The 21,267-nt window shown below is 52.1% G+C and overlaps 1 protein-coding gene across 1 annotated transcript in view; it reads left to right on the forward strand.

Moving 5' to 3' along the window:
* Positions 1–671: 671 nt before the first annotated feature.
* Positions 672–21,267, forward strand: part of LOC120035602 (cytochrome P450 27C1) — a 28,300-nt gene continuing 7,704 nt past the window's right edge. The window contains exons 1-5 of the mRNA XM_038982200.1: positions 672–1,177; positions 4,286–4,476; positions 6,097–6,296; positions 9,100–9,309; positions 11,516–11,679. Of these exons, the coding sequence (XP_038838128.1) occupies positions 875–1,177; positions 4,286–4,476; positions 6,097–6,296; positions 9,100–9,309; positions 11,516–11,679 (1,068 nt within the window). The 5' untranslated portion in view covers positions 672–874. The remainder of the gene's footprint in view (positions 1,178–4,285; positions 4,477–6,096; positions 6,297–9,099; positions 9,310–11,515; positions 11,680–21,267) is intronic.

Consider the following 21,267-nt stretch of genomic DNA (forward strand, 5'->3'; position numbering starts at 1 on the left):
ACTGAGTCTGTACATAGTCAAAGCTTACCTTAAGTTTGGGTCAGTCACAGTGGTCAGGTATTCTGCCACTGTGTACTCTCTGTTTAGGGCCAAATAGCATTCTAGTTTGCTCTGTTTTTTTGTTAATTCTTTCCAATGTGTCAAGTAATTATCTTTTTGTTTTCTCATGATTTGGTTGGGTCTAATTGTGTTGCTGTCCTGGGGCTCTGTGGGGTGTGTTTGTGTTTGTGAACAGAGCCCTAGGACCAGCTTGCTTAGGGGACTCTTCTCCAGGTTCATCTCTCTGTAGGTGATGGCTTTGTTATGGAAGGTTTGGGAATCGCTTCCTTTTAGGTGGTTGTAGAATTTAACGGCTCTTTTCTGGATTTTGATCATTAGTGGGTATCGGCCTAATTCTGCTCTGCATGCATTATTTGGTGTTCTACGTTGTACACGGAGGATATTTTTGCAGAATTCTGCATTCTCTCTCTCTCTCTCCCTCTCACTCACTCTGTCTCTCTCGCTCCTTTTTTTTGGGGGGGGGGGGGGGTTGGAACGCCCTCAGCCTAACATGAACCCGATCTCTCTCCCCCCGAGCCCTGAACATCCAATCCTCTTCCAGTCCGAGGGTTACATAAACTCTTCTTTAAAAGACTGTTGCTTCTCCTCCCAGTACCGTCTCCAATAATCTCAGTCCATTTCGGGAGTCGAGCCGGTCATTCTCTGACGTGCCCGGAACATGCATTTTGGCGCAAAGCAGATGTGGAATTCATTCGCGTTTTATTAACAGATTGTTTAGGCTATTTGTTGTTGTTGTGAGTTTTCCCCCACCAAGTCCTTTTCTTGCAACAAAAGAGACAGTCTACAAGATCCTTACAATTTAAAAAACTACAAAATGGCACTTCAGAATAAAATCCTTCAATTGAGCTGCAGGAGTGTTTTGGGAGAAATGCTCAATAAGAGGTTTGTAAGTAATTCTCCCGCGCTGCTCAAATCTGCAACCAGCGAGTCGCTCCGGATCTCTGCGACCCGAGAAGAGACTTTCCCGGACGGTTTGATCACACCGGGGGCCAGGGTGGAGGTGGTCGCTAAGGAGACCCGGATCAAGAGTCTGAAAGAGATGCCGGGACCCAGCGCCATCAGCAACCTGATCGAGTTCTTTTACCGGGACGGTTTCAGTAGAATCCACGAAATTCAGGTAGGCTGCCTGGTCTCATTACCCCCACAATCTACACATATTTCTAAAGAAAGTAAATATATAGGCAGACTACACATTAAATAACACATGTCTGTCTACGTCATGAGTAAAGCACTTACTTTTCCCAATATAACGAGTGTAAAAAGTATAAATAAATGATAATTTCAACAAGAAATTGCATGTTTGATGGTAGCCTCTGTGCAGGAACACAAGTTTAGCCAGCGGAGACTCATATTTATGAATACAAATAATTATTTCTAAGTGTGGTAGTAACAAACCCTATAGACAGACAAAAACAATAATCCCAAAACACATTGTGTTTGTCATTCGGTTTTAAAACAACATATTTGATGATGTGACGGAAATGACATTGGCAGAAAGTCGGAGGAAAAACATTTGTCGAATAAAATGGTCCCAGCCAATACCAGTTTATGGTTCCTGACAAAATGACAAACATTTCTGTTGATAAAAGTATTTCCCAAGAAACTTAAGAAAATGCCAAAAGTGCCAATCGTTGCAAAATCACCGAAATATTCAATCCAAAAACAGAAGACCATTGCATTCGTAACAAAATGTTTTGAATTTGCAAAACGTATGATTTATATATTACTTATTCCAATTTGTTATGGCTGACGTTAGCTAGGCTATGGGTTAAGGTCAGGGTTATGAGTTAGGTTTAAGGGTTATTAAGGTTATGGGTAGGGTTACCTAACATGCAAAGTAACTAAAGGAGTTGATAATTAGCTAAATTGCTACAGTTGTCCGTGATGAAATCTAAACTCGCAAACCTTTTGGTTGGCTAAAGGTTCGCGTTATGACATCTAAAAGGTTGGCTAGACGTTCGCGTTATGACGTCTAAAAGGTTGGCTAGACGTTCGCGTTATGACATCTAAAAGGTTGGCTAGACGTTCGCGTTATGACGTCTAAAAGGTTGGCTAGACGTTCGCGTTATGACGTCTAAAAGGTTGGCTAGACGTTCGCGTTATGACGTCTAAAAGGTTGGCTAGACGTTCGCGTTATGACGTCTAAAAGGTTGGCTAGACGTTCGCGTTATGACGTCTAAAAGGTTGGCTAGACGTTCGCGTTATGACGTCTAAAAGGTTGGCTAGACGTTCGCGTTATGAAATCTAAAGACTCGCAAACTTTTTGGTTTGCTAGACGTTCGCGTTTTAAAAGCCCACCCATCCATATTTGTAATTTACTTCACATTATGTGTGCTTTTGCGTAACTGGGTGCATTGAGGAGACCGACTGGAGTCCAGACATTTAAGTCGACTTGAACCCAGACTGACTAGCGTAGTAAAACTTTCCCCCGTTGCATAAGCAAACACTCCTTCCTCGGTGTCACCTGAGGTGAACCTATCGGTCTTAAGAGCCGAAGGTGACTGTAAAACAGGATACTGTGGCACGCCAGACTAGTCTGTCTACTATAACTCGCTATTGAAGAAGATCATTGTTACCTGGGAGTCAATAGGAAAACACGTCTTCTGTTTACCACACTGTTAATGCCCGTTGTTTTTCTGTCTACTAGTGTTCATGTACTTCAGTCTAATGAAGAAGAATAAGCTTTCTCCCTGGTTAATAACACAACTAAGCCACTGTAGACATACAGGTTAAGGTGCACATTGTTTTGGTGAAAAATATACTTTTCGTTATAGTGCTGGTTGTGTGCTGAATGAATCCATTGTGAGTGAAAATGGGGGACGGGGGAAAAAAGCCCATAGTACATAATACAACTGGCTTGAAACACGAGAACAGTTGTTTTCGGTACTTCCTTTGGGGCATTTGTGCCGGAGCTTGACGACAAAGATGTGTGTCCCAGTGGGGGGGGTTACATTTTGAATAGCCAATCAGAAGTAGTGTATGGGGGCGTTGCATAACCATCATCATGTTAGGGAAATGGATCCATTACTTAATAAGGGTTAGGGAAATGGAACCATTACTTAATAGGTGTTAGGGAAATGGAACCATTACTTAATAGGGGTTAGGGAAATGGAACCATTACTTAATAGGGGTTAGGGAAATGGAACCATTACTTAATAGGGGTTAGGGAAATGGTATGAGGAAAACCGTGGCAGTTACATGTATTGTTCCGCACGGCGGTAGAGGGGAGAGAGCGCAATAGAGTGAAAGATCGGTTTAGTGTGACCCTCCATTATTTCTGAATGTAACCTAGCAACACTGCCTGTCTACATCTGGGTAGCCTGGTCCCAGGCCTCTTTGTGCTGTGTTGACAAACTCCCGTTGACAAATTCCCGTTGACAAATTCCCGTTGCCAAACTCCCGTTGCCAAACTCTGTGAGATAGAAAGAGAGATGGGGATGAGGATTAGTTTAGTGTGACTCTAGATCAAAACACAGGCATCACATTCTATAGGCTTAAACCCCTAAATGACAAATCCCAGAAAGGATGTTGACAGCAAATCCCAGACAGCAAATCCCAGACAGGATGTTGACAGCAAATCCCAGACAGGATGTTGACAGCAAATCCCAGACAGGGTGTTGACAGCAAATCCCAGACAGGATGTTGACAGCAAATCCCAGACAGGATGTTGACAGCAAATCCCAGACAGGGTGTTGACAGCAAATCCCAGACAGGATGTTGACAGCAAATCACAGACAGGATGTTGACAGCAAATCACAGACAGGATGTTGACAGCAAATCACAGACAGGATGTTGACAGCAAATCACAGACAGGATGTTGACAGCAAATCCCAGACAGGATGTTGACAGCAAATCACAGACAGGATGTTGACAGAAAATCTCAGACAGGATGTTGACAGCAAATCCCAGACAGGATGTTGACAGCAAATCCCAGACGGGATGTTGACAGCAAATCCCAGACGGGATGTTGACAGCAAATCCCAGACGGGATGTTGACAGCAAATCCCAGACGGGATGTTGACAGCAAATCTCAGACGGGATGTTGACAGCAAATCTCAGACGGGATGTTGACAGCAAATCCCAGACGGGATGTTGACAGCAAATCCCAGACGGGATGTTGACAGCAAATCTCAGACGGGATGTTGACAGCAAATCCCAGACGGGATGTTGACAGCAAATCCCAGACAGGCTGTTGACAGCAAGTTTCCTCTCTCTCTCCCCCCAGATGGAACACTCTCAGAAGTATGGGAAGATTTTTAAGTCTCGTTTCGGCCCCCAGCTGGTCGTGTCCATCGCAGGGCGGGATCTGGTTGCCGAGGTGCTGAGGACGGAGGGTGTGGCCCCGCAGAGAGGCAACATGGAGTCTTGGAAGGAGTACCGCGACCTGAGGGGCCGATCTACCGGACTTATCTCGGCGTGAGTCTGACCTCTGAACTACGACCTGTGACATCACGGGACACAAAACGTTATACCCCCCTTTTTGAAAGGAGGAAAATCTAGAAATGATTCACACGGAGAAGTAGTATCGACTTCAGTTAGTTGTAATGAATATTTTTGTGTAAAATCATCAACAATGTACATATGAACAAAAAACGGGATGTTTGACAAGTGAAGAATGTGTTTCTCAGAGTACATATTGTTCCGTAAAACCAGTGATGTCACATTACCACCTCAATGTATTCCTATTTGTTACTTTAAAAACAAAACTTGACTCTATTGACAAAAGCTCTGACAAAGGCCGTGAGGCCGATACGTAAAGCTCTGACGAAGGCCGTGAGGCCGATACGTAAAGCTCTGACGAAGGCCGTGAGGCCGATACGTAAAGCTCTGACGAAGGCCCTGAGGCCAATACGTAAAGCTCTGACGAAGGCCGTGAGGTCGATACGTAAAGCTCTGACGAAGGCCGTGAGGCCGATACGTAAAGCTCTGACGAAGGCCGTGAGGCCGATACGTAAAGCTCTGACGAAGGCCCTGAGGCCGATACGTAAAGCTCTGAGGAAGGCCGTGAGGCCGATACGTAAAGCTCTGACGAAGGCCGTGAGGCCGATACGTAAAGCTCTGACGAAGGCCCTGAGGCCGATACGTAAAGCTCTGACGAAGGCCGTGAGGCCGATACGTAAAGCTCTGACGAAGGCCGCGAGGTCGATACGTAAAGCTCTGACGAAGGCCGTGAGGCCGATACGTAAAGCTCTGACGAAGGCCGTGAGGTCGATACGTAAAGCTCTGACGAAGGCCGTGAGGTCGATACGTAAAGCTCTGACGAAGCCCGTGAGGCCGATACGTAAAGCTCTGAGGAAGGCCCTGAGGCCGATACGTAAAGCTCTGACGAAGGCCGTGAGGCCGATACGTAAAGCTCTGAGGAAGGCCCTGAGGCCGATACGTAAAGCTCTGACGAACCCCGTGAGGCCGATACGTAAAGCTCTGACGAAGCCCGTGAGGCCGATACGTAAAGCTCTGACGAAGCCCGTGAGGCCGATACGTAAAGCTCTGACGAAGGCCGTGAGGCCGATACGTAAAGCTCTGACGAAGGCCGTGAGGCCGATACGTAAAGCTCTGACGAAGCCCGTGAGGCCGATACGTAAAGCTCTGACGAAGGCCGTGAGGCCGATACGTAAAGCTCTGACGAAGGTTGCGAGGCCGATACGTAAAGCTGATTAAATATCCGTGATAATATCAAGAGCAGTGTGCGGTTTCCTTCCACCTTCATCTTAAACTCTGTGAATTAATTGACACAACCCTTTTTAACCCTTTTTTTCAACGCCTCACTTTTCTATTTTTCTCCATAAAATATCCTTGTATTTATATAATGAATTTATTAATTCTTATCCTTTTTTATATGAACACATTTTTTATCAACAAATAAAACATTTATGACCTTGTATTAATTCGTTCGTGTAAATTACAGCAACAACATTTGTGACGTTGGAACCTGCTTGTATCTGATTGCGGGAATCTTCCCAACCGGGATTTCTGTGAAAACCCTTTTCAGTTGTTGTCTCTCTGTGACCACCTTCTCTCCCCGTTCTCTCTCTGTAGGGAGGGTGAGGACTGGTTGAAGATGCGTAGCATCCTCCGTCAGCTGATCATGAGACCGAAGGACGTGGCTCAGTTCTCTGACGATGTGAATGCTGTGGTGGATGACCTGGTGAAGAGGGTGGAGACGCTGAGGAGCCAGCAGACAGACGGACTCACTGTACTCAATATTAACGATCTGTTTTTCAAATACGCAATGGAAGGTGGGTAGTGGGTACATGGAGGGTGGGTAGTGGGTACAGGGAGGATGGGTAGTGGGTACAGGGAGGGTGGGTACAGGGAGGATGGGTACTGGGAGGATGGGTAGTGGGTACAGGGAGGATGGGTAGTGGGTACAGGGAGGATGGGTAGTGGGTACAGGGAGGATGGGTAGTGGGTACATGGAGGATGGGTACAGGGAGGATGGGTAGTGGGTACAGGGAGGATGGGTACAGGGAGGATGGGTAGTGGGTACAGGGAGGATGGGTAGTGGGTACAGGGAGGATGGGTACTGGGAGGATGGGTACTGGGAGGATGGGTAGTGGGTACAGGGAGGATGGGTAGTGGGTACAGGGAGGATGGGTACAGGGAGGATGGTACAGGGAGGATGGGTAGTGGGTACAGGGAGGATGGGTACAGGGAGGATGGGTACAGGGAGGATGGGTACTGGGAGGATGGGTAGTGGGTACAGGGAGGATGGGTACAGGGAGGATAGGTACAGGGAGGATGGGTAGTGGGTACATGGAGGATGGGTACAGGGAGGATGGGTAGTGGGTACAGGGAGGATGGGTACAGGGAGGATGGGTAGTGGGTACAGGGAGGATGGGTAGTGGGTACAGGGAGGATGGGTACAGGGAGGATGGTACAGGGAGGATGGGTAGTGGGTACAGGGAGGATGGGTACAGGGAGGATGGGTACAGGGAGGATGGGTACTGGGAGGATGGGTAGTGGGTACAGGGAGGATGGGTACAGGGAGGATGGGTAGTGGGTACAGGGAGGATGGGTACAGGGAGGATGGGTAGTGGGTACAGGGAGGATGGGTAGTGGGTACAGGGAGGATGGGTACAGGGAGGATGGGTACAGGGAGGATGGGTAGTGGGTACAGGGAGGATGGGTACAGGGAGGATGGGTACAGAGAGGATGGGTAGTGGGTACAGGGAGGATGGGTAGTGGGTACAGGGAGGATGGGTACAGGGAGGATGGGTAGTGGGTACAGGGAGGATGGGTAGTGGGTACAGGAAGGATGGGTACAGGGAGGATGGGTAGTGGGTACAGGGAGGATGGGTACAGGGAGGATGGGTACAGGGAGGATGGGTACAGGGAGGATGGGTACAGGGAGGATGGGTAGTGGGTACAGGGAGGGTGGGTACAGGGAGGATGGGTACAGGGAGGATGGGTAGTGGGTACAGGGAGGATGGGTAGTGGGTACAGGGAGGATGGGTACAGGGAGGATGGGTAGTGGGTACAGGGAGGATGGGTAGTGGGTACAGGGAGGATGGGTGGTGGGTACAGGGAGGATGGGTACAGGGAGGGTGGGTTGTGGGAGGATGGGTAGTGGGTACAGGGAGGATGGGTACAGGGAGGATGGGTAGTGGGTACAGGAAGGTGGGTACAGGGAGGATGGGTAGTGGGTACAGGGAGGATGGGTAGTGGGTACAGGGAGGATGGGTACAGGGAGGATTGGTACAGGGAGGATGGGTAGTGGGTACAGGGAGGATGGGTAGTGGGTACAGGGAGGATGGGCACAGGGAGGATGGGTAGTGGGTACAGGGAGGATGGATGGTGGGTACAGGGAGGATGGGTAGTGGGTACAGGGAGGATGGGTACAGGGAGGATGGGTACAGGGAGGATGGGTAGTGGGTACAGGGAGGATGGGTAGTGGGTACAGGGAGGATGGGTAGTGGGTACAGGGAGGATGGGTACAGGGAGGATGGGTACAGGGAGGATGGGTAGTGGGTACAGGGAGGATGGGTACTGGGAGGATGGGTAGTGTGTACAGGGAGGATGGGTAGTGGGTACAGGGAGGATGGGTACAGGGAGGATGGGTAGTGGGAACAGGGAGGGTGGGTACAGGGAGGATGGGTACAGGGAGGATGGGTACAGGGAGGATGGGTAGTGGGTACAGGGAGGGTGGGTACAGGGAGGATGGGTACAGGGAGGATGGGTAGTGGGTACAGGGAGGATGGGTAGTGGGTACAGGGAGGGTGGGTACAGGGAGGATGGGTACAGGGAGGATGGGTAGTGGGTACAGGGAGGGTGGGTACAGGGAGGATGGGTACAGGGAGGATGGGTACAGGGAGGATGGGTAGTGGGTACAGGGAGGATGGGTACTGGGAGGATGGGTAGTGGGTACTGGGAGGATGGGTAGTGGGTACAGGGAGGATGGGTAGTGGGTACAGGGAGGATGGGTAGTGGGTACAGGGAGGATGGGTAGTGGGTATAGGGAGGATGGGTACAGGGAGGATGGGTAGTGGGTACAGGGAGGATGGGTAGTGGGTACAGGGAGGATGGGTACAGGGAGGATGGGTAGTGGGTACAGGGAGGATGGGTACAGGGAGGATGGGTAGTGGGTACAGGGAGGATGGGTACAGGGAGGATGGGTAGTGGGTACTGGGAGGATGGGTACAGGGAGGATGGGTACAGGGAGGATGGGTAGTGGGTACAGGGAGGATGGGTAGTGGGTACAGGGAGGGTGGGTACAGGGAGGATGGGTACAGGGAGGATGGGTAGTGGGTACTGGGAGGATGGGTACAGGGAGGATGGGTAGTGGGTACAGGGAGGATGGGTAGTGGGTACAGGGAGGATGGGTGACTAATCAGTGATCCCTCCGGTATATCAGGTTCCATGTAGACTACGTACTGTATCTGTTTAGACTCTGTGGGAAGTCTTGTTGAGGGTGCAGGTGCTTTACAGGTGTGACATCATTTCCAGTTGTCATGCCAGCTAAACTAATAATAAACCCCAACTTTCTTGTGATCTTTTTTTTTAATCTTCCAAGTTCATTTTACCTTCCTCTTCTTCTTCCAGGTATGGCAGCCATCTTGTACGAGGACCGTCTGGGCTGCTTGGAGAATGAGATTCCTCAGAAGAGCCAGGACTACATCGCAGCCCTGCACCTGATGTTTAGTTCCTTTAAAATGACCATGTACGCCGGGGCCATCCCCAAGTGGCTCAGAACCATCATCCCCAGGCCCTGGGAGGAGTTCTGCAGCTCCTGGGACGGACTCTTCAGCTTCAGTACGTTTCGGTGATGCTGCATTTCCCACGGGTCATTTACCCCGGTGTTTGACCTTTAAAAGCCTCAGACTGGTGATTTACCCCGGTGTTTGACCTTTAAAAGCCTCCGACGGGTGATTTACCCCGGTGTTTGACCTTTAAAAGCCTCCGACGGGTGATTTACCCCGGTGTTTGACCTTTAAAAGCCTCCGACGGGTGATTTACCCCGGTGTTTGACCTTTAAAAGCCTCAGACTGGTGATTTACCCCGGTGTTTGACCTTTAAAAGCCTCAGACTGGTGATTTACCCCAGTGTTTGACCTTTAAAAGCCTCAGACTGGTGATTTACCCCGGTGTTTGACCTTTTAAAGCCTCCGACGGGTGATTTACCCCGGTGTTTGACCTTTTAAAGCCTCAGACGGGTGATTTACCCCGGTGTTTGACCTTTAAAAGCCTCAGACTGGTCATTTACCCCGGTGTTTGACCTTTTAAATCCTCCGACGGGTGATTTACCCTGGTGTTTGACCTTTAAAAGCCTCAGACGGGTGATTTACCCCGGTGTTTGACCTTTAAAAGCCTCAGACGGGTGATTTACCCTGGTGTTTGACCTTTAAAAGCCTCAGACTGGTGATTTACCCTGGTGTTTGATCTTTAAAAGCCTCAGACTGGTGATTTACCCCGGTGTTTGATCTTTAAAAGCCTCAGACTGGTGATTTACCCCGGTGTTTGATCTTTAAAAGCCTCAGACTGGTGATTTACCCCGGTGTTTGATCTTTAAAAGCCTCAGACGGGTGATTTACCCCGGTGTTTGATCTTTAAAAGCCTCAGACTGGTGATTTACCCCGGTGTTTGACCTTTAAAAGCCTCAGACTGGTGATTTACCCCGGTGTTTGACCTTTAAAAGCCTCAGACCGGTCATTTACCCTGGTGTTTGACCTTTAAAAGCCTCAGACTGGTCATTTACCCTGGTGTTTGACCTTTAAAAGCCTCAGACTGGTGATTTACCCCGGTGTTTGACCTTTTAAATCCTCAGACTGGTGATTTACCCCGGTGTTTGACCTTTAAAAGCCTCAGACCGGTCATTTACCCTGGTGTTTGACCTTTAAAAGCCTCAGACTGGTGATTTACCCCGGTGTTTGACCTTTTAAAGCCTCCGACGGGTGATTTACCCCGGTGTTTGACCTTTTAAAGCCTCAGACGGGTGATTTACCCTGGTGTTTGACCTTTAAAAGCCTCAGACTGGTGATTTACCCCGGTGTTTGACCTTTAAAAGCCTCAGACTGGTCATTTACCCCGGTGTTTGACCTTTAAAAGCCTCAGACTGGTGATTTACCCCGGTGTTTGACCTTTAAAAGCCTCAGACTGGTCATTTACCCCGGTGTTTGACCTTTAAAAGCCTCAGACCGGTCATTTACCCCGGTGTTTGACCTTTAAAAGCCTCAGACTGGTGATTTACCCTGGTGTTTGACCTTTAAAAGCCTCAGACGGGTGATTTACCCTGGTGTTTGACCTTTTAAAAGCCTCAGACGGGTGATTTACCCCGGTGTTTGACCTTTAAAAGCCTCCGACGGGTGATTTACCCCGGTGTTTGATCTTTAAAAGCCTCAGACCGGTGATTTACCCCAGTGTTTGATCTTTAAAAGCCTCAGACCGGTGATTTACCCCGGTGTTTGACCTTTAAAAGCCTCCGACGGGTGATTTACCCGGTGTTTGACCTTTAAAAGCCTCCGACAGGTCTGACTGCTGAGAGCTACTTTATTGAGGGGAATGTCTCACCTACACTCTTAGAAAAACATCAAATGGTACTTCGCCTGTCCCCATAGGAGAACCCTGTGTAGAACCCTTTTGGTTCCGGGTAGAACCCTTTTGATTCCAGGTAGAACACTTTTGGTTCCAGGTAGAACACTTTTGGTTCCAGGTAGAACCCTTTACACAGAGGGTTCTACATGGAACTCAAAATGATTTTTACCAGGATCCATAAAGGGTTATCCTATGGGGACAGACGAAGAACCCTTTTTAAAACCCATTATTTCTAATGAGTGTCTCTGACTGTAAGTGTCTCTGGATAAGAGCGTCTGATAAATGACTCACTTGTGAATGCATGCATGTAACCCTATACCCCCCTCCTCTCCTCCCCCCCCCCCTCTCCTCCTTCTCCCCCCCCCTCCTCTCCTCCCCTCCCCCCTCTCCTCCTTCTCCTCCCCCCTCTCCTCCTCTCCTCCCCCCAGGCCAGATCCATGTGGATAAGCGTCTGGGGGAGATCCAGGATCTGGTGTCCCGAGGAGAGACGGTGAAGGGGGGGCTTTTAACTCACATGCTGGTGACCCGAGAGATGAACCTGGAGGAGATCTACGCTAACATGACTGAGATGTTACTGGCTGGGGTGGACACGGTGAGCAGTAGGGGAGATGTTGCTATCTGGGGTGGACACGGTGAGCAGTAGGGGAGATGTTGCTATCTGGGGTGGACACGGTGAGCAGTAGGGGAGAGGGAGATGTTACTGGCTGGGGTGGACACGGTGAGCAGTAGGGGAGAGGGAGATGTTACTGGCTGGGGTGGACACGGTGAGCAGTAGGGGAGATGTTGCTATCTGGGGTGGACACGGTGAGCAGTAGGGGAGATGTTGCTATCTGGGGTGGACACGGTGAGCAGTAGGGGAGATGTTACTAGCTGGGGTGGACACGGTGAGCAGTAGGGGAGATGTTACTAGCTGGGGTGGACACGGTGAGCAGTAGGGGAGATGTTACTAGCTGGGGTGGACACGGTGAGCAGTAGGGGAGATGTTGCTGGCTGGGGTGGACACGGTGAGCAGTAGGGGAGATGTTGCTAGCTGGGGTGGACACGGTGAGCAGTAGGGGAGATGTTGCTAGCTGGGGTGGACACGGTGAGCAGTAGGGGAGATGTTGCTAGCTGGGGTGGACACGGTGAGCAGTAGGGGAGATGTTGCTAGCTGGGGTGGACACGGTGAGCAGTAGGGGAGATGTTGCTAGCTGGGGTGGACACGGTGAGCAGTAGGGGAGATGTTGCTGGGTGGACACGGTGAGCAGTAGGGGAGATGTTGCTATCTGGGGTGGACACGGTGAGCAGTAGGGGAGAGGGAGATGTTACTGGCTGGGGTGGACACGGTGAGCAGTAGGGGAGAGGGAGATGTTACTGGCTGGGGTGGACACGGTGAGCAGTAGGGGAGATGTTGCTATCTGGGGTGGACACGGTGAGCAGTAGGGGAGATGTTGCTATCTGGGGTGGACACGGTGAGCAGTAGGGGAGATGTTACTAGCTGGGGTGGACACGGTGAGCAGTAGGGGAGATGTTACTAGCTGGGGTGGACACGGTGAGCAGTAGGGGAGATGTTACTAGCTGGGGTGGACACGGTGAGCAGTAGGGGAGATGTTGCTGGCTGGGGTGGACACGGTGAGCAGTAGGGGAGATGTTGCTAGCTGGGGTGGACACGGTGAGCAGTAGGGGAGATGTTGCTATCTGGGGTGGACACGGTGAGCAGTAGGGGAGATGTTACTAGCTGGGGTGGACACGGTGAGCAGTAGGGGAGATGTTACTAGCTGGGGTGGACACGGTGAGCAGTAGGGGAGATGTTGCTGGCTGGGGTGGACACGGTGAGCAGTAGGGGAGATGTTGCTAGCTGGGGTGGACACGGTGAGCAGTAGGGGAGATGTTGCTATCTGGGGTGGACACGGTGAGCAGTAGGGGAGATGTTACTAGCTGGGGTGGACACGGTGAGCAGTAGGGGAGATGTTACTAGCTGGGGTGGACACGGTGAGCAGTAGGGGAGATGTTGCTGGCTGGGGTGGACACGGTGAGCAGTAGGGGAGAGGGGATGTTACTGGTTGGGGTGGACACGGTGAGCAGTAGGGGAGATGTTACTAGCTGGGGTGGACACGGTGAGCAGTAGGGGAGATGTTACTTGTTGGGGTGGACACGGTGAGCAGTAGGGGAGATGTTACTAGCTGGGGTGGACACGGTGAGCAGTAGGGGAGATGTTGCTAGCTGGGGTGGACACGGTGAGCAGTAGGGGAGATGTTGCTATCTGGGGTGGACACGGTGAGCAGTAGGGGAGATGTTACTAGCTGGGGTGGACACGGTGAGCAGTAGGGGAGATGTTACTAGCTGGGGTGGACACGGTGAGCAGTAGGGGAGATGTTACTAGCTGGAGTGGACACGGTGAGCAGTAGGGGAGATGTTGCTAGCTGGGGTGGACACGGTGAGCAGTAGGGGAGATGTTGCTAGCTGGGGTGGACACGGTGAGCAGTAGGGGAGATGTTGCTAGCTGGGGTGGACACGGTGAGCAGTAGGGGAGATGTTGCTATCTGGGGTGGACACGGTGAGCAGTAGGGGAGATGTTACTAGCTGGGGTGGACACGGTGAGCAGTAGGGGAGATGTTACTATCTGGGGTGGACACGGTGAGCAGTAGGGGAGATGTTGCTATCTGGGGTGGACACGGTGAGCAGTAGGGGAGATGTTACTAGCTGGGGTGGACACGGTGAGCAGTAGGGGAGATGTTGCTGGCTGGGGTGGACACGGTGAGCAGTAGGGGAGATGTTGCTAGCTGGGGTGGACACGGTGAGCAGTAGGGGAGATGTTGCTATCTGGGGTGGACACGGTGAGCAGTAGGGGAGATGTTACTGGTTGGGGTGGACACGGTGAGCAGTAGGGGAGATGTTACTAGCTGGGGTGGACACGGTGAGCAGTAGGGGAGATGTTACTAGCTGGGGTGGACACGGTGAGCAGTAGGGGAGATGTTACTAGCTGGGGTGGACACGGTGAGCAGTAGGGGAGAGGGGATGTTACTGGTTGGGGTGGACACGGTGAGCAGTAGGGGAGATGTTACTAGCTGGGGTGGACACGGTGAGCAGTAGGGGAGATGTTACTTGTTGGGGTGGACACGGTGAGCAGTAGGGGAGATGTTACTGGTTGGGGTGGACACGGTGAGCAGTAGGGGAGATGTTACTGGGGTGGACACGGTGAGCAGTAGGGGAGATGTTACTAGCTGGGGTGGACACGGTGAGCAGTAGGGGAGATGTTGCTAGCTGGGGTGGACACGGTGAGCAGTAGGGGAGATGTTACTAGCTGGGGTGGACACGGTGAGCAGTAGGGAGATGTTGCTAGCTGGGGTGGACACGGTGAGCAGTAGGGGAGATGTTACTAGCTGGGGTGGACACGGTGAGCAGTAGGGGAGATGTTGCTAGCTGGGGTGGACACGGTGAGCAGTAGGGGAGATGTTGCTAGCTGGGGTGGACACGGTGAGCAGTAGCGGAGAGGGAGATGTTGCTGGCTGGGGTGGACACGGTGAGCAGTAGGGAGATGTTGCTAGCTGGGGTGGACACGGTGAGCAGTAGGGGAGATGTTACTAGCTGGGGTGGACACGGTGAGCAGTAGGGGAGATGTTGCTAGCTGGGGTGGACACGGTGAGCAGTAGGGGAGATGTTACTAGCTGGGGTGGACACGGTGAGCAGTAGCGGAGAGGGAGATGTTGCTGGCTGGGGTGGACACGGTGAGCAGTAGGGGAGATGTTACTAGCTGGGGTGGACACGGTGAGCAGTAGGGGAGATGTTACTAGCTGGGGTGGACACGGTGAGCAGTAGGGGAGATGTTGCTAGCTGGGGTGGACACGGTGAGCAGTAGGGGAGATGTTACTAGCTGGGGTGGACACGGTGAGCAGTAGGGGAGATGTTACTGGCTGGGGTGGACACGGTGAGCAGTAGGGGAGATGTTGCTAGCTGGGGTGGACACGGTGAGCAGTAGGGGAGATGTTACTAGCTGGGGTGGACACGGTGAGCAGTAGGGGAGATGTTGCTAGCTGGGGTGGACACGGTGAGCAGTAGGGGAGATGTTGCTGGCTGGGGTGGACACGGTGAGCAGTAGGGGAGATGTTGCTGGCTGGGGTGGATACGGTGAGCAGTAGGGGAGATGTTGCTGGCTGGGGTGGACACGGTGAGCAGTAGGGGAGATGTTGCTAGCTGGGGTGGACACGGTGAGCAGTAGGGGAGATGTTACTGGTTGGGGTGGACACGGTGAGCAGTAGGGGAGATGTTACTAGCTGGGGTGGACACGGTGAGCAGTAGGGGAGATGTTACTAGCTGGGGTGGACACGGTGAGCAGTAGGGGAGATGTTACTAGCTGGGGTGGACACGGTGAGCAGTAGGGGAGATGTCACTAGCTGGGGTGGACACGGTGAGCAGTAGGGGAGATGTTGCTAGCTGGGGTGGACACGGTGAGCAGTAGGGGAGATGTTACTAGCTGGGGTGGACACGGTGAGCAGTAGGGGAGATGTTGCTAGCTGGGGTGGACACGGTGAGCAGTAGGGAGATGTTACTAGCTGGGGTGGACACGGTGAGCAGTAGGGGAGATGTTACTAGCTGGGGTGGACACGGTGAGCAGTAGGGGAGATGTTACTAGCTGGGGTGGACACGGTGAGCAGTAGGGGAGATGTTACTAGCTGGGGTGGACACGGTGAGCAGTAGGGGAGATGTTGCTAGCTGGGGTGGACACGGTGAGCAGTAGGGAGATGTTACTAGCTGGGGTGGACACGGTGAGCAGTAGGGGAGATGTTACTAGCTGGGGTGGACACGGTGAGCAGTAGGGGAGATGTTGCTAGCTGGGGTGGACACGGTGAGCAGTAGGGGAGATGTTACTAGCTGGGGTGGACACGGTGAGCAGTAGGGGAGATGTTACTAGCTGGGGTGGACACGGTGAGCAGTAGGGGAGATGTTACTAGCTGGGGTGGACACGGTGAGCAGTAGGGGAGATGTTACTAGCTGGGGTGGACACGGTGAGCAGTAGGGGAGATGTTACTAGCTGGGGTGGACACGGTGAGCAGTAGGGGAGATGTCACTAGCTGGGGTGGACACGGTGAGCAGTAGGGGAGATGTTGCTAGCTGGGGTGGACACGGTGAGCAGTAGGGGAGATGTTACTAGCTGGGGTGGACACGGTGAGCAGTAGGGGAGATGTTGCTAGCTGGGGTGGACACGGTGAGCAGTAGGGAGATGTTACTAGCTGGGGTGGACACGGTGAGCAGTAGGGGAGATGTTACTAGCTGGGGTGGACACGGTGAGCAGTAGGGGAGATGTTACTAGCTGGGGTGGACACGGTGAGCAGTAGGGGAGATGTTACTAGCTGGGGTGGACACGGTGAGCAGTAGGGGAGATGTTGCTAGCTGGGGTGGACACGGTGAGCAGTAGGGAGATGTTACTAGCTGGGGTGGACACGGTGAGCAGTAGGGGAGATGTTACTAGCTGGGGTGGACACGGTGAGCAGTAGGGGAGATGTTGCTAGCTGGGGTGGACACGGTGAGCAGTAGGGGAGATGTTACTAGCTGGGGTGGACACGGTGAGCAGTAGGGGAGATGTTACTAGCTGGGGTGGACACGGTGAGCAGTAGGGGAGATGTTACTAGCTGGGGTGGACACGGTGAGCAGTAGGGGGGGGGGTAACCCAGCTACAACGTTTCTCTCCCTCCTGTTTTGTCCCCCCCATTCTGTTGGTTGGAGCCTCTCAGGGGGTGTTTTGTCCCCCCCATTCTGTTGGTTGGAGCCTCTCAGGGGGTGTTTTGTCCCCCCCATTCTGTTGGTTGGAGCCTCTCAGGGGGTGTTTTGTCCCCCCCATTCTGTTGGTTGGAGCCTCTCAGGGGGTGTTTTGTCCCCCCCATTCTGTTGGTTGGAGCCTCTCAGGGGGTGTTTTGTCTTGGTCCCCACCAGACATCCCAGTGTGTGAACTGTGTGTGTAGCAGATCCCAGTGTGTGTGTAGCAGATCCCAGTGTGTGTGAACTGTGTGTGTAGCAGATCCCAGTGTGTGTGAACTGTGTGTGTAGCAGATCCCAGTGTGTGTGAACTGTGTGTGTAGCAGATCCCAGTGTGTGTGTGTGAACTGTGTGTGTAGCAGATCCCAGTGTGTGTGTGAACTGTGTGTGTAGCAGATCCCAGTGTGTGTGTGTGAACTGTGTGTGTAGCAGATCCCAGTGTGTGTGAACTGTGTGTGTAGCAGATCCCAGTGTGTGTGTGTGAACTGTGTGTGTAGCAGATCCCAGTGTGTGTGTAGCAGATCCCAGTGTGTGTGTGTGAACTGTGTGTGTAGCAGATCCCAGTGTGTGTGAACTGTGTGTGTAGCAGATCCCAGTGTGTGTGTGAACTGTGTGTGTAGCAGATCCCAGTGTGTGTGTGTGAACTGTGTGTGTAGCAGATCCCAGTGTGTGTGTGTGTGAACTGTGTGTGTAGCAGATCCCAGTGTGTGTGTGTGAACTGTGTGTGTAGCAGAGACTGCCAGGGTGTTGTGGGACGTCAGATTAATGTGACGTATCAATGAAAGGGGGCCTGGGGGGGGCCTGGGGGGGGCCTGGGGGAAGGGGGAGGGGGGGCTTGTTGAACTTGTTGCTGCGGTCACATCTTGGCAGGGGGTTGGAATAGCAGACTGTCTCTTTCCAGCCTTTACCCAGCTCCTCTCTCAGCTCCTCTCTCAGCTCCTCTCTCAGCTCCTCTCAGCTCCTCTCAGCTCCTCTCAGCTCCTCTCAGCTCCTCTCAGCTCCTCTCTCAGCTCCTCTCTCAGCTCCTCTCTCAGCTCCTCTCAGCTCCTCTCTCAGCTCCTCTCAGCTCCTCTCTCAGCTCCTCTCAGCTCCTCTCTCAGCTCCTCTCTGCTCCTCCCCGGCTCCTCTCTGCTACTCCTCGGCTCCTCCTCAGCTCCTCTCGGCTCCTCCTCAGCTCCTCCCTGCTCCTCCCCAGCTCCTCTCGGCTCCTCTCTGCTCCTCTCAGCTCCTCCCTGCTCCTCCCCAGCTCCTCTCTGCTCCTCTCAGCTCCTCTCAGCTCCTCCTAGCTGTAACAGCGTGTTATGCTCTGGGAGGTGGAGGAGGGTTAAGCCCTGCAAGGAGGCTGTCATATGATTCCCCCTGGTTGCCAGGTTGTTGCCAGGGTGTTGCCATGGTGTTGCCAGCTGAGGAAACCAAAAGGAGGACTAAGCCTCTGATCTTCTGATCTCCCTCCTCTCTCTCTCTCTCTCCCGAGTCCTTTGTCCCTCCTTCTGTCTGTGTGTCCTCGCTGGGACGCTGACCTCAGGATGAACCCTACAAGGCTGACTGCGGCGCGTGCCTTGCAAAATAAATTTAGAAATCTATGTTATTAAATTTTTGCACCCACACTGCTCGCGCGCGTCAGCGCGTATCAATGAGCGTCTGCGTTGCCAAGGACTAAAATAGAAATCAGTTCTATTTCTGACTCAGATCGCGCTGCAAGTCCTACCTCTCCCATTTCCTCATTGGTTTATAGAAGCAGGTACCCACGTGCCATCTCCTCATTGGTTATACCCACGTGGGTGACTGAAAGACGAACGAGGTCGGTGGCGGTAATGCACCTAATTTATGAAAGTTGCCAATCGCAATATAAAGTCAAGAGAAGAAAAAACCTGGAAGGAGGAGAGATGACTAGAAACGATTCGGTTGACTGGTTTATGTGTGGATTAATTGTTGGAGTAGAGGTCCTTGTGCATTTCAGGTAAAATAACAACTCAATGTTTATATCCCAGGACAAATTAGCTAGCAACAGCAAGCTAGCTAAATAGAACAAATTAGCTAGCAACAGCAAGCTAGCTAAATATGACAAATTAGCTATCAAGTGCAAGCTAACTAGCTAAATTACCATACATGTTTAATGCTTTTCGACCTGTCCCCAAATTAATGTCATTGGTTCAGAGTTTGTTTTGATATTTTAACATGCGCGCCGTGATCGTGTTTGGTGTGGGGGGGGGGGGGGGGGAAAAAAACATTTGTGCACGATGGCGCACGCGCGCAGCCGGTTTGGGTTCCGTGTACTAGTGATGTCATCGCTGGGACGCTGATCTCAGGATGAACCCTGCTAGTGATGTCGTCTGGGACGCTGACCTCAGGATGAACCCTGCTAGTGATGTCATCGCTGGGACGCTGACCTCAGGATGAACCCTGCTAGTGATGTCATCGCTGGGACGCTGATCTCAGGATGAACCCTGCTAGTGATGTCGTCTGGGACGCTGACCTCAGGATGAACCCTGCTAGTGATGTCATCGCTGGGACGCTGACCTCAGGATGAACCCTGCTAGTGATGTCGTCTGGGACGGTGACCTCAGGATGAACCCTGCTAGTGATGTCGTCTGGGACGGTGACCTCAGGATGAACCCTGCTAGTGATGTCGTCTGGGACGGTGACCTCAGGATGAACCCTGCTAGTGATGTCGTCTGGGACGTTGACCTCAGGATGAACCCTGCTAGTGATGTCATCTGGGACGCTGACCTCAGGATGAACCCTGCTAGTGATGTCGTCTGGGACGCTGACCTCAGGATGAACCCTGCTAGTGATGTCGTCTGGGACTCTGACCTCAGGATGAACCCTGCTAGTGATGTCATCGCTGGGACGTTAACCTCAGGATGAACCCTACTAGTGATGTCATCGCTGGGACGCTGACCTCAGGATGAACCCTGCTAGTGATGTCGTCTGGGACGCTGACCTCAGGATGAACCCTGCTAGTGATGTCATCGCTGGGACGGTGACCTCAGGATGAACCCTGCTAGTGATGTCGTCTGGGACGCTGACCTCAGGATGAACCCTGCTAGTGATGTCATCGCTGGGACGCTGACCTCAGGATGAACCCTGCTAGTGATGTCATCGCTGGGACGCTGACCTCAGGATGAACCCTGCTAGTGATGTCGTCTGGGACGCTGACCTCAGGATGAACCCTGCTAGTGATGTCATCGCTGGGACGCTGACCTCAGGATGAACCCTGCTAGTGATGTCGTCTGGGACGCTGACCTCAGGATGAACCCTGCTAGTGATGTCATCGCTGGGACGTTAACCTCAGGATGAACCCTGCTAGTGATGTCGTCTGGGAAGCTGACCTCAGGATGAACCCTGCTAGTGATGTCGTCTGGGACGCTGACCTCAGGATGAACCCTGCTATAGTGATGTCATCGCTGGGACGTTAACCTCAGGATGAACCCTACTATTGATGTCATCGCTGGGACGCTGACCTCAGGATGAACCCTGCTAGTGATGTCGTCTGGGACGCTGACCTCAGGATGAACCCTGCTAGTGATGTCATCGCTGGGACGGTGACCTCAGGATGAACCCTGCTAGTGATGTCGTCTGGGACGCTGACCTCAGGATGAACCCTGCTAGTGATGTCATCGCTGGGACGCTGACCTCAGGATGAACCCTGCTAGTGATGTCATCGCTGGGACGCTGACCTCAGGATGAACCCTGCTAGTGATGTTGTCTGGGACGCTGACCTCAGGATGAACCCTGCTAGTGATGTCATCGCTGGGACGCTGACCTCAGGATGAACCCTGCTGGTGATGTCGTCTGGGACGCTGACCTCAGGATGAACCCTGCTAGTGATGTCATCGCTGGGACGTTAACCTCAGGATGAACCCTGCTAGTGATGTCGTCTGGGACGCTGACCTCAGGATGAACCCTACTAGTGAAGGGGTTGGGAGAGAGGGGGGGAGAGAGAGGGAGAGAGAGATGGTTGTGAAAACAAAAGCTAGGTCTAGCCCCATTTTATACCTGGTTCTAACATGTGTCCTTTGTTCTGATCTTGTCCCATTTTTGTTTTAGACTGGTGCAGACGTTTTAAAAAGTAGCATTGTGATCTGATTGTGATCAGGTCTTCCTGACCACTTCCGGAGGTAGTCAGACTGTGTCTGGATATCAAGTGTAAACAGATCTGGACGGTCAAACCATTTGAAGTCATCGTTATGCCGCCAGGTCGCACCATTGACTTTATGGCATCAATAATAGTCTCAAAACTAAATGTATTGGTATTATTTTGAAAAAAAATATCCTTCAAATAATTTGCATACAGGGAGGGACCAGGATATCTGGTCACCATGGGGACACTGGACGGATAGGAGACTCGTTTTAATATCGTGTGTAGATACAACGGCTACGACGTGGGCACAATCAGATAGTGGATACGTTCAGTACAAAGGACGCATGTTAGCACCAGGTATAA

This window comes from Salvelinus namaycush, unplaced genomic scaffold, assembly GCF_016432855.1.
Source record: "Salvelinus namaycush isolate Seneca unplaced genomic scaffold, SaNama_1.0 Scaffold1066, whole genome shotgun sequence".
Classification (NCBI taxonomy): domain Eukaryota; kingdom Metazoa; phylum Chordata; class Actinopteri; order Salmoniformes; family Salmonidae; genus Salvelinus; species Salvelinus namaycush.